Consider the following 12902-nt stretch of genomic DNA (forward strand, 5'->3'; position numbering starts at 1 on the left):
CTGCCCAGATCATTTGAACTCCAGGCATGATCTACTCCCATGGAAGCCCAGACATCTCCTCCAGATGTGGATGATTCTCAAGAAACATGCATTCTCAGGGTCACTTTCCTTTTAGGCTCCCCTGCTTCCACACCTGCTCTCTGTCCTGATCATGTAGGCTTAAACTTGTGTTCCCAACTGGGGTGGTTTTGTCTGTCAGGGGACCTTTGGCAACACATAGAGATGTGTTATGTTGTCATGACTGGGAGGGTGCTATTGGCATCTAGTGGGTGGAGGCCAGGGATGCTGCTGAAACTTCCTATAATGCATAGGAAAGCCCCTACAATAAAGAATTATCCAGCCCCACATGTCAGGAGTGCCAAGGTTGAGAAACCTTGGCCTAGACACATCCTTTTCCTCAGTTTCCACAAAAATGTACCCATATGAATCCCCTGTAAGTGTAGAAGACATCACTGGAGATTCAGGGTGTGCAGGGAGTGGGAGGAAGGGTAAACCATCATAGCAGTGGTATAAACTATTTCACATTGAATATTAGGCATCCTTATTCCTAAATGTCCTTTGCCTCTCCAGTCATCAGCATGCCCTCTGGCCTTTCACCTGATGTAGTCCCCAGTTTATGTGTTCTCACTGGCACTTTTCTCCCCTTTTCCTATTCTGGAGCAAAAACAAAAAAGTTTTTTTCCTCACCTGACCAGACAGTTTAACTATCTGTTTAATTGCTTGAGTTCCCACCAACCCCCACATACAGAGAAACAAATTATTTTTCCAAACAGTGACAATTTTCTCCTTAAGAAGAATTCTAGCGCCAGCTATTAAGATAGTAATATTTTTGCCTCGTTATATAATACTCAAACAATTTTAAAAATAGGAAAAATAAGGTAAGTTTCGAGTTTTACCATCATCTGAGAATCTTAACATATTGATATAACTATCATAGATATAATTTTTTCACATTATAAACCATTACACCCTACAGAAATCCTATAATTTCTGCTACATTTATTCATATTTATTTCCCCTGTGTTTCCAAGTTCATTGCTTGCTTTCCCGGTTAGTCAGTGCTGCATTATAGGTTAGGTGATTATAACAGATGGCTTTTCAGGTTTGAAGTCTCTGAGTTCCACTGTTTAATTTTACTATCCAGCTTTTACATGGAAGATAGAACAGCTGTGGGCTCAGGAACAGAGTGGTCTTAGCATCCAGAGAGCAAGCTTTCCTGAAGGCTGTTGGCTTTGATAAAATCACTTGTGAGTTACTTAAATTCTCATCTAGGGTCTCCTCCTAGGTATATTATGGGGAAGTAAAGTTTTTATTCACATAATAGGAGCTTTGCTAAAATGTACCCACTAACACATGTTTATATTTACATAAACCAATATTGTAGTTGAGTTGGAATTAATTAAGGTACTGTATTTTATAAATAAGGTATGAGAAGTATGCTGGGCACTTAGAAAGCTACAGAAAATATCTCTCGACTGCCCTATAATAAGCCTCCTTAAACTCATATTCCCTTTAAAATAATTTTTCTTTTCTCATAACTTTTTGAGTGAACCTCTTCATTCATTGATCCATCCATCCACTACCCCCAACCCTCCAGTGCTTCCTTCCTTTCTTTCTTCCCTCCTTCCCAGTACAGTTGACCCTTGAACAGCATGAGTTTGGACTGTGCAGATCCACTTCTATGCAGATTTTTTTTGGTAAATATATTGGAAAACTTTTTGGAGATTTGTGATAATTTGAAAAAACATTTTCTTTTCTGTAGCCTACTTTGTTGTAAGAATATAATATTTAATACATCTAAGATGCAAAATATGTGTTAATTGACTGTTCATGTTGTCGGTAAGGATTCTGGTCAATGGTAGACAATTAGTAGTTAAATTTTGGGGAGTCAAAAGTTATCCCTAGATTTTTCAGTTACAGAGAGGGTTGGCAGCCCTAAGCCCCACTTTGTTCAAAGGTCTACTGTACTTTATTAAGTATAATTTGCATATGTAAAATGCACTGATCTTAAATGTTACAACTGGATGACTTTAATACACACACACACACACACACACACACACACACACACACACACACAGACACCTGTGTGACTACCACCCAGATCAAGATATAAACATTCCCACACCCAGGAAATCTTCCTTTCTAGTCAGTAACTCTCCCCAGAGGTAACCACTTTCCTGACTTCTATCATCATAAAACTTCGTATTTTTTGTCTGTCTTCAACATAGTATTTTTGAGATTTACCTATGTTGTTCTGCATTTCAGTGTTAGCTTATCCTTTTTGCTAAGTAGTATTTCATCGTGTGAATATTCCACAGTTTGTTTATCCATTTTTCTGCTGAAAGGCATTGAGTTGTTCAGTTTGGGGCTATTACGAATACAGCTGCTATGAGCAATCTTGTATAACTTGTTTTGTGAACATAAGCACTCATTTTTCTTGGAAAAATAACTAGGAGTAGAATTACTGAATCATAGGGCAGGTATATGTTTAATTGTATTAGAAGCTCCAAATAGTTTCCCAAAGTGATTGTACTTCCTTTAAACTTCTACCAGCAGTGTATGAGAGTTACAGTTGCTCCATATCCTCACTATCATATCTGTATGTATATTTCAGCTGCAGCACAGTATTTCAAAATTAATTTATTCTCCTACTGATGGATGTTTAGGGTGTTACCAGTTTTTAAAATATTTCCTCAGTGCTGCAGAGAACATACCTGTCTGTGCATCTTTGTGTACATGTGCAATATTTCTATAGGATAGATTCTTAGATTAAATTGAAGATTGCAAAAGCGTTAATCCTAGATTCTTAGTTTGGCCACTAGTTAAACCTTAATCTCAAGTACTGTCTGTGTTTTTGTTTCTGGTTTTTGTTTTCTCTTTTCTGTAAGTATGTAGGTATTGTTGTTTTTCCTCTTACAAGAGGTAGTAGGAGAATTAAAAATATAAACACCACACATTTCTTGGGTCATGGGTCAGAAACAATCAGCAGGTTGAAGTAAACCAGAACCAGAACATGCTGACAATTTCTCTATTGTAAACTGACTACTTCCTGGAGGCCAAAACAAAGCTGGTAGGTATGATTTTAGCCTTACCAACAAGTTTACCTCTCAACCAAAGGCAAAACAACATATGCCTTAAGGATTATAATTAATTGCAAGGTCAAAAACTTAATGCAAGGTTTATAACGAGTTCTAAAGAAACCGAAAGTCATTCCCCCACCAACTATGATGTTTTTACTTAACGGATATGAAAATATACAATATTTCATTGAGGCTTCCATAGGGTAGCAAAATTAAACTCTGAAGTTTTAGAACTTTGATTTTAGTGAGGTATTAAGAGTGACTGCAGAAATCCAATGGTCTGATATCTTCAGTGTACCCCTGACAAGGAATCAGGAATCTTTTTTGTTCGTTTCTATCAGAAGCTGCCAGTGAGACTTTGTAGAAGTTGAGCTAGCAACCAGGCTGATTTCTTCTGTAAAATAGCAATATGTAACTTAAAGGGATAGTTGTGATATTTAATTTTATGTACAGAGTACCCAGCTCTGAATCACTGGAATAAATGTCCATAAGCTGCTTGGAAGCTGAGGGAATCTATGTTTTAAGGAAGGTGTGAATTATAATAGGAAGATGTATCTTTGCCACATCTGAGTTTACCTTTTAAATATGGGACTTAAATCGTTGTATATTATTTTTAGTAAAAAATACTGTTTATTGCTACAAGCCCACAGAATAATCTTTCACCACTATCTCTCTTGCCTCTAACCTTTATGTTCAGCCCTCCAAGTTGAAATTCTCCACTCTCTTCAACTGAACTGAGATGTCTCACCTCAGGACCTTGGCACATGATATTCCTATGTTTGTGCCATTCTTTTCCTCATTCTGCCAACTCCCCACCTCTCCCTACCCCCGACATACACAGTTGGCCTGTTACTTTGGGGGTTTCAGATGAAAGGTCAGTTCTCTGAGAGGTCTTCCCTGACTTACCTTCCTCTCTAGACAAGATGCCTCTGCCATGAGCCTGTGCCCCCCTCACTTTTCTTATTATAACTCATATCACAATTTATTCTAATTGTCTTATTTAAGTCTGTATTTTTGCTAGACTGTAAATCCTTAAGATAGAGTTTAAATCTAGTTTACTTGTTCAGTACTTAGCATGCGGTAATACTCAATAAATATTTGTTGAAAAATAAAGGCATTTAGAAAAATGTGGCATTGTTTATGATATGTTTCTGATTTTGGTTTTTTCCTCCAGTGTGAGGACATTTACACCATGTCATATTGCTCACTACCAGTTGAAGGTAACTACGTGCAGACCCTGTAACATCAGGTATTATATATAAGAGTGCTGTGATATCAGAGGTGCTGGGTTTTGCAGTTGCAGGAGCCTAAGGCATCCTGATGTGGCAGGACATGATGTTTGTATTGGAAGAGTCTTTGCTTTTAAAAAGTTGATTGCTTAATAGAAAACCCACTAGATAGAGTGGTGAGCTTGGTTAAATATGGGAGGTGATATTTTGAGGGACCTTTAAAAATCTCTTTGCCGTTCAGTGGTGAGTAGCCCCTGAGTGGGGCCACTCAGGCACCTTCTGGTCATTATCACTATATGTAGCATTCATCTTCTAAATTGAAAGGCAAATGTATTATATATGGGTCTGTAATTTTCTTTCCTTAATGTCTTTATTCAGTTTTGATATCAGGGCTATGCTATCTTCATAAAATGAGTTGAAAAGTGTGCTTGATACTAGATACATAATCCCTTATATAGCCCTTGCTTTGAACTTAGTTGTTTTCTTGGTTATACATTTATTCATCTAGTAAGTTGTGAGGCTTTTTAGAACAGACTATGAAAAGAAAAAAAGCCTACTGATGAGATAGATGGAAGAGGTTGTCTTTGAGTCATTTGATTCCCCTAAGGAGGTGACATTTGCAGGTGAAGGAACAAGTGCTTAAATTAACATGTGAACTCCTGAAGTGTTTTGAAAGGAAGCCTTTCAAAAAAGTAACCTGCAGTGAACCTTAAAAAGTGAAGTCATAATAAAAATAACCAAATTGCTCTTAATGACATCATTGGGGGATAATTATAACCTGTTGATTCCCTTTTAACAATTTTAGTATTATATATTTAATACTATACAGCATAGTTCACTTATAAGAATTTAGTAAGGAGAACAGAAGTTCAAAATAATATGTATATTTAATCATCTATAAGAATAAAGTATACACCTTAACCATCCATCTCCCATAGGATCTTCTTTCCTTCCCACTTTCTCTTTGCTCAGTTGACTTCCTTTCCTGTTCACAACTATGAACCAGCTCAGCCCTTCACCAGTGAGCAAAATGAAGATGAGCATGAAAAATCAAAGTCTGTCCGAATTATAAGTGTTATTACCTTATGCTTGTAGGGTGATTTTTTATTTTACTTTTTTTCATACTGCAAAACACGTTATTTTGGAACATTTAGAAAATATAGAAAAATATAAAGAAAATGATAAAAATGGTTTATTATTCCACTATCTAAAGATAACCATTGTTAATATTTTGGTGTAGATCATAGTACCTGAATGGCCTATAGGAAGGACTCAGTAAAGATGGGGTTAATGAATGAATTTAACCTAGTCTCTTCCCCCAACTTTTTTTTTTTACAAAGTATTAAGATTATGCCATATATCACTTTTTAAAAATTAATACTTTATTTTTCAGAAAAGTTTAAAATTTACTGAAAAATTGAGCAATTAGTACAGAGTCCCCTATATCTCCTTTCCCTCTTTCTCCTATAATTAGCATTACTGATGTATTTTATGATTAATGAACCAATACTGATAAAGTCCATAGTTTATTCTGTTTTTCTTATGTCCTTTTTTTACCTAATGTCCTTTTTTCTGTTCTAGGATCATACCCAGGATTCCTCACTTAATTTAGTTTCCTTAGACTCCTCTTGGCGTGACAGTTCTCAAACTTTCCTTGTTTTTGATGACCCAAACAGTTTTGAGGAGTAGTGGTCAATTATATTGTAGAATGCCCTGAAATTAGAATTTTTATGATGTTTTTCTCATCATCAGAGTAGGGCTATGAATTTTGGGGAGAAAGATCAGAAGAGCAAAAAGCCATTCTCATCACATGTCAAAGCTTTATTATATACTGTCAACACAGTTTATGACTGTTGATGTTGACCTTGATCACCTGGCTGATATAGTTTGCCAGGCTTCTCCACTGTAAAGTTACTCTTTATTTCCCACTTCAATACTGTATTCTTTGGAAAGAAATCTCTATGTGAAGCCCATACTTAAGGGGTGGGAGTTATATTCCTCTCTCTTTAAAGTTGAGTATCTACATAAATTATTTGGAATTCTGCACTGGAGATTTTTCTGTTTACTCCATTTATTAATTTATTCAGTTACTTGTTTATGTCAATATGGACTCATGAATGCTTCTTTGATACTTTGAGTTATAATCCAGTATTACTTAGTTTTGTTCAATTGTTCCAGCTTTGGCCATTGGGAGCTCTTTTGCTTTGTTTCTGTGTTCCTTTTGATATGTCCCATCAGTGTGTATGTGTGTGTGTCTGTGAGTGTTTAGGGCACACCCCTACTTTCTGGCACTATAAGATGCTCCAGGCTCATCTTGTGTATCTCCTGCCCCAGTCCTAGAACCAGTCATCTCTCCCAGAAGTCTTTGTTCCTTTTATTGAAGATTGGTATTAGAAAACAAAATCTAGGCACTAGGTGTGCTCATTGTTACTGGGATGTTATTTCCTTCAGGCCATCTCAACGGACAAGGCAAAGAAATGTATGTGTGTATAACAACTATATATAATTCTATATATATCAATATAATATTCTATATATAATATTCATATATATATAATTCTTATATGTATAATTCTATATATAACCATTTGTATGTGTACATAGTTAAGCATGAGTTCTCACTGATGTCTTCAGTTCTAATTCATCCTATACTCCTCTCCTTGCTGTACTTACTACTTGCTCCTCTCCCTTCCATTCCAACAGTGAGAAATCTGGCTCAAACCTTTCACCATCCATTTATTGTTTGATGAGGATATACATGTATAGCAGTGTAAGAATTGCTAACCCATACACCTATAGGAATCAACATTGGTTACTGGAGTCCAGTATTTATGTGCCAGTTCCTTTTGCTTTTAGTCTTATAGACTGTACTCATTTACAAAGTTACTTAGGTCAGCACCTTTTCTCCATCGCCTTCAATGAGGTTATTTCATATATTTGTAATACAATTAGATTATGTTGTTATAGTCTGCATTCTTTCCTGAGATTCCCCCAACCTCCTAAATGATTTTTTGAAATATGCAGACATTTAGGCTCACTCTTTGTGTTGTAAAGTTTTACAGGTTTTGACAAATACATACTGTCATATATGTATGATTAAAATATCATAGTTTCACTGCCCTAAAAATCCCCTCTGTTTCACCTATTCATTCCCCAACCCCAACTCCTCTTGAACCCCTTGCCAACCACTGCTCTTTTCACTGTCTCTGTTATGTGCCTTTTCCAGAATGTCATATAATTGGGATTATACAATATGTAGCCTTTTCAGATTGGCTTCTTTCACATAGTAAGGTGCATTTAAAGTTCCCCCATGTCTTTTCATGGCTTGATAGCCCATTTCTTGCTACTGCTGAATAGTATTCCACTGTCTGGATGTACCAGTTTATCCATTCACCAAGTGACAGACATCTTGGTTGCTTCCATGTTTTGGCAATTATGTATAAAGCTGCAATAGCCATATGTGTGCAGGTTTTTGTGTGCACTTAAGTTTTCAACTCAATTAGGTAAATACTTAGGAGTGTGATTGCTGGGTCTTATGGTAAGACTCTGTTTAGCTTTGTAAGAAACTGCCAAACTGTCTTCCAAAGTGGCTATACCATTTTACATTCCCATCAGCAATGAATGAAAGGTTCTGTTGCTTCACGTCCTTGCCAGCCTTTAGTACTGTCTTTTTTTTCTTTCAAATTTAGTTCTTCTAATAGACATGCAGTGATTTCTTATTGCTATTTTGATTTTCAGTTCCCCAATGGCTGTATGATGCTGAGCATCTTTTCATATGTTTGTTATCTGTGTATCTTCTTCAGTGAAGTGTCTGTTCAGATCTTCTGTCCATTTTTAAATTGAGTTGTTTTGTTTTATTGTTGAGTTTTAAGAGTTCTTTGTATATTTTGGATACACGTCCTTTATCAGATAAGTGTTTTGCAAAGATTTTATACCAGTCTGTGGCTTGTATTTTCATTCTCTTTAATATTGTCTTTTGCAGAGCTAAAGTTTTCCATTTTAATGAAGTTTAATTTATTAATTATTTCTTTTATGGATCATGCTTTTGGTGTTGTATCTAAAAACTCATTATCAAATCCAAGGGCACCTACATTTTCTCCTGTTATCTTCTAAGGTTTAATAGTTTTGCATTTTACTTTAGGTCTATGATCCACTTTGAGTTAATTTTTGTGAATGGTATATAAAGGTCTGTGTCATTCATTTTTTAAAAAATATGAATGTCCAGTTGTTCCTGAACCATTAATTAAAAAGACTATCCTCTCTTCATTGAATTGCCTTTGCTCCTTTATCAAAGGTGAGTTGATTATGTTCATGTGGACCTATCTCTAGACTCTCTGTTCTGTTCCATTTATCTATGTTATGTTTCTGTTCTTTGAACAATACCACTGTTTTGATCAGCATTGCAGTAAGTCTCTAAGTGGAGTAATATGAGCCTCCAACTTTTTCCTGATCCTCTTCCTTCTCCTCCTTTTCCAGTATTGTGTTAAAAATAGGCTGAGAGAATTTTTGAATTCCTTAAATTTTCCTCATGAATATATTTTTAAATGACTATATAATATTTCATTAATGAATCTATGATATATATAACTAATAACCAATGTTAAGTGGAAAAATCTCAGAACATCTGATATCTTATTTTTATAAATGAAGATGAAAAGGTCATGTTAGCAGAGAATAAAAACTGAAAGTGTATTGTTTTTCAAGTAATTAAAATTTCCTTCCTTATAGCAATTTCTTTATTTACCAAATTTTCTGCAATGAACAGCAATACCTACCTTTTTTATTAGAGGGAAAGGTAAAAAATGTTTGTGTGTATTCTTGAAAGTCTGAGAAATATCTTTTTCTTCCTCCCCCCCAATCTATCTAAATACTTTAATAGTTGTTTAGTATTCAAATGTGGGTTAACCATAATTTATTTACCTATAATGATATTACCACATTAATATACTAGGAGGACCACTACAGGGTATTGATTAAAAGCTCAGGCTGTGGAGCCAGACTGCCTGCATTTGTATCTTGGCTGCACCGCTTGTTAGGTGTGTAACCTAGAAGTAAGTTTCTTAAGTGTAGTTTTCTTATACAGGAGGTGTTAGAATAATATCTAACTCATAGGTAGCCCAAGGAGTCCTGGTGTGGCATGAATTATTGTTTATATTAGAAAAGATTCTGTTTTTAAAAGGTTGATCATGTAACAGAAAGCCCATCAGGTAGAGTGGTGAGCTTGGTTAAATAAGGGAGGCAATATGTTGAGGGACCTTTTAAAGTCTCTTTCTTGTTCAGTGCTGAGTAGTGCATTTTGAGCAAACCTGCTCAGGCATCTTCAGATCACATTCACTATGAGGAGCATCATCTTCTAAACTGAAGGGCAAATATATTATGTATTGGTCTGTAATTTTTCCCCTTTACTATCTTTATCAAATTTTGGTATTGGAGTTATGCAGGCTTTATAGAACAAGTTGGAAAGTGTTTGCTGTATATTCTGTTAAGAGTTTGTGTTAAGACTGATATTATTTCTACCTGGAATGTTTGATAGAATTCACATGTGAAATCATCTGGTCCTGACCTTTCATTCTGGAAAGGTTTTTTAAAACTATGCATCTCATTTCTTTTATAGATATAGGGCTATTTGGATTTTGTATTTCATCTTGTGGACATTTTGGTAAGTTGTGCTTTTCAAGGAATCTGTCCGTTTAAATCGTCAAATTTATTAGAAAAAAGATGTTCATAACATTCTCCTATTATCCTTGTAACTTTTTAAGATTTTTCATAATATCCCTTCTTCATTCCTGATATTGGTAATTTGTATTTTCTCATTTTTCCTTTAATGAATCTTTTTTTCTCTCTCTCTTTTTTTCTTTTGTTATCATTAATCTACAATTACATGCAGAACATTATGTTTACTAGGACTTTAATGAATCTTGATAAACCTGTTAGGGGTTTATCAAATTTATTGGTCTTTTAAAAGAACCACCCAATGTCTTTCCTGCTTTCTATTAAATTGATTTTTGCTCGTATCTTTATTATTTTCTTTTTTCTACTTGAGGTTTATTTTGCTTTTTTTCTCCCTCATTTCTTAAAATGAAAACAAATCATTGATTTTTTTTGAGATTATTATTTTTTAAATTAAGATATCATTGATATACACTCTTATGAAGGTTTTACAAGAAAAACAATGTGGTTACTACATTCACCCTTATTTATCAAGTCCCCCCCATGCCCCATTGCAGTCGCTGTCCATCAGTGTAGTAAGATGGAATATTATTCAGCCATAAAAAGAAAAGAAATCCCACCATTTGCAACAACATGGATGGAGCTACTTGTCCCTACTTGTCTACTCTATGCTGCACTGTCTTCCCTGTGACCCCACACACACCATGTGCACTAATCATGCAGATCATTGATTTTTAAACCTTTCTTCTCTGACACAGGCATTTAAAAGCTATAGTTCTCTTAAGTGTGGGAGGCAACAAATCCTACAAATTTGGATATGCTGTATTTTATAATCATTCAGTTTGAAATAGTATTTTTTTATTAAAGTGTCATTGACATACAATCTTATGATGGTTTCACATAAACAACATTGTAGTTTCAACATTCACCCATATTATCAAGTCCTCACAATCCCCACTGCAGTCACTGTCTATCAGTAGTAAGATGCTATAGAATCATTACTCGTCTTGTCTGTTACTGTACTGCCTTCCTGTGACCTACCTATATTATGATTGTGAATTATAGTGCCTCTTAATCCCCTTCTCCCTCCCTCTCCACCCATCCTCTCCAGCCCCTCCCCTTTGGTAAACACTAGTCCCTTCTTGGAGTCTGTGAGTCCACTACTGTTTTGTTCCTTCAGTTTTGCTTTGTTTTTATACTCCACAAATGAGTGAAGTCATTTGGTACTTGTCTTTCTCTGCCTTCACTGAGCATAATACCTTCTAGTTCCATCCATGTTGTTGCAAATGGTGGGATTTCTTTTCTTTTTATGGTTGAATAATATTCCATTGTGTATATGTACCACATCTTCTTTATCCATTCATCTACCGATGGACACTTAGGTTGCCTCCATATCTTGGCTATTGTAAATAGTGCTGTGATAAACATAGGGGTGCATATGTCTTTTTGAATCTTGGATCTTGTTTTCTTCTGGTAAATTCCTAGGAGTAGAATTACTAGAGGTCAAATGGTAAATTTTACTGGTAAAATTACAATTTTTAGTTTTTTGAGGAACCTCCATATTGTTTTCCACAATGGTTGAGGCAATTTACATTGCCACCAACAGTGTAGGAGGGTTCCCTTTTCTCTGCATCCTCGCTAACATTTGTTGCTTATTGTCTGTTGGATATTGGCCCACCTAACTGGTATGAGGTGATATCTCATTGTGGTTTTAATTTGCATTTCCCTGATTATTAGCAATATGGAGCATCTTTTCATGTGCCTGTTGGCTATCCAAATTTCTTCTTTGGAGAAATATCTGTTCAGATCCCCTGCCCGTTTTTTAATTGGATTATTTGTTTTTTGGCTGTTGAGGTATGAGTTCTTTATATATTTTGGATGTTAACTCCTTATTGGATAAGTTGTTTATGAATATATTCTCCCATACTGTAGGCTGCCTTTTTGTTCTGCTGATGGTGCCCTTTGCTATACAGAAGCTTTTTAGTTTAATGTAGTCCCACTTGTTCATTTTTTATTTTGTTTCCCTTGCCTGAGGAGATGAGTTCAGGAAAAAGTTGCTCATGTTTATATTCAAGAGATTTTTACCTATGTTTTCTTCTAAGAGTTTTATGGTTTCATGACTTACATTCAGGTCTTTGATCCATTTTAAGTTTACTTTTGTGTATGAAGTTAGACAATAATCCAGTTTTATTCTCTTACATGTAGCTGCCCAGTTTTCCCAGCCCCAGGTGTTGAAGAGGCTGTCTTTTCCCCAATGTGTATTCTTGGCTCCTTTATTGTATATTAATTGGCCATATATGTGTGGGTTTATTTCTGGGCTGTCTATTCTGTTCCATTGATCTGTGGGTCTTTTCTTGTGCTAGTACCAAATTGTTTTAATTACTCTGACTTTGTAGAAGTCAGAAGACTCCTTAGCTTGAAGTTAAGGAGCATAATCCCCTCAGCTTTGTTCTTCTTTCTCAGGATTGCTTTGGCTATTCAGGGTCTTTTGTGGTTCCATATCAATTTTAGAATTATTTGTTCTAGTTTGTTGAAGAATGTTGTTGGTATTTTGATAGGGATTGCATTGAATCTGTAGATTGCTTTAGGCAGCATGGCCATTTTGACAGTATTGATTATTCCTATCCATGAGCATGGAATGTATTTTCATTTATTGGTGTCTTCTTTAATTTATCTTATGAGTGTCTTATAGTTTTCAGAGGTCTTTCACCTCCTGTTTGAAATAGTTTATTCAAAGAAGAATATTTCTTCCTTGGTTTACTTTTTTCCAAATTACTGAGGATTTTAGATATCTTATTGTTACTTCTTTTTAAGTTAATTCTTTTGTGGTCAGGGAACATGCTCTGTAAAGTTTTAGACTTTGGGCATTTATTAAGACTTACTTTATGGCCTAGAGTAAGGTATATCTTGGTGAACATCC

The 12902-nt window shown here is 35.3% G+C and overlaps 1 protein-coding gene across 4 annotated transcripts in view; it reads left to right on the forward strand.

The window, feature by feature from the left end:
- The window catches only part of SKAP1 (src kinase associated phosphoprotein 1), a 259792-nt gene that overhangs the window by 8278 nt on the left and 238612 nt on the right, over positions 1-12902 (forward strand). The window contains exon 2 of one of the 4 annotated variants that reach the window (XM_036879686.2): positions 4258-4303. The exons of the other annotated variants lie outside the window; for them this stretch is intronic. Within the exon in view, the coding sequence (XP_036735581.1) occupies positions 4276-4303 (28 nt within the window). The 5' untranslated portion in view covers positions 4258-4275. The remainder of the gene's footprint in view (positions 1-4257; positions 4304-12902) is intronic. 4 annotated transcript variants of the gene reach the window in all.

The sequence above is a fragment of the Manis pentadactyla genome, chromosome 4 (genome assembly GCF_030020395.1).
Source record: "Manis pentadactyla isolate mManPen7 chromosome 4, mManPen7.hap1, whole genome shotgun sequence".
Classification (NCBI taxonomy): domain Eukaryota; kingdom Metazoa; phylum Chordata; class Mammalia; order Pholidota; family Manidae; genus Manis; species Manis pentadactyla.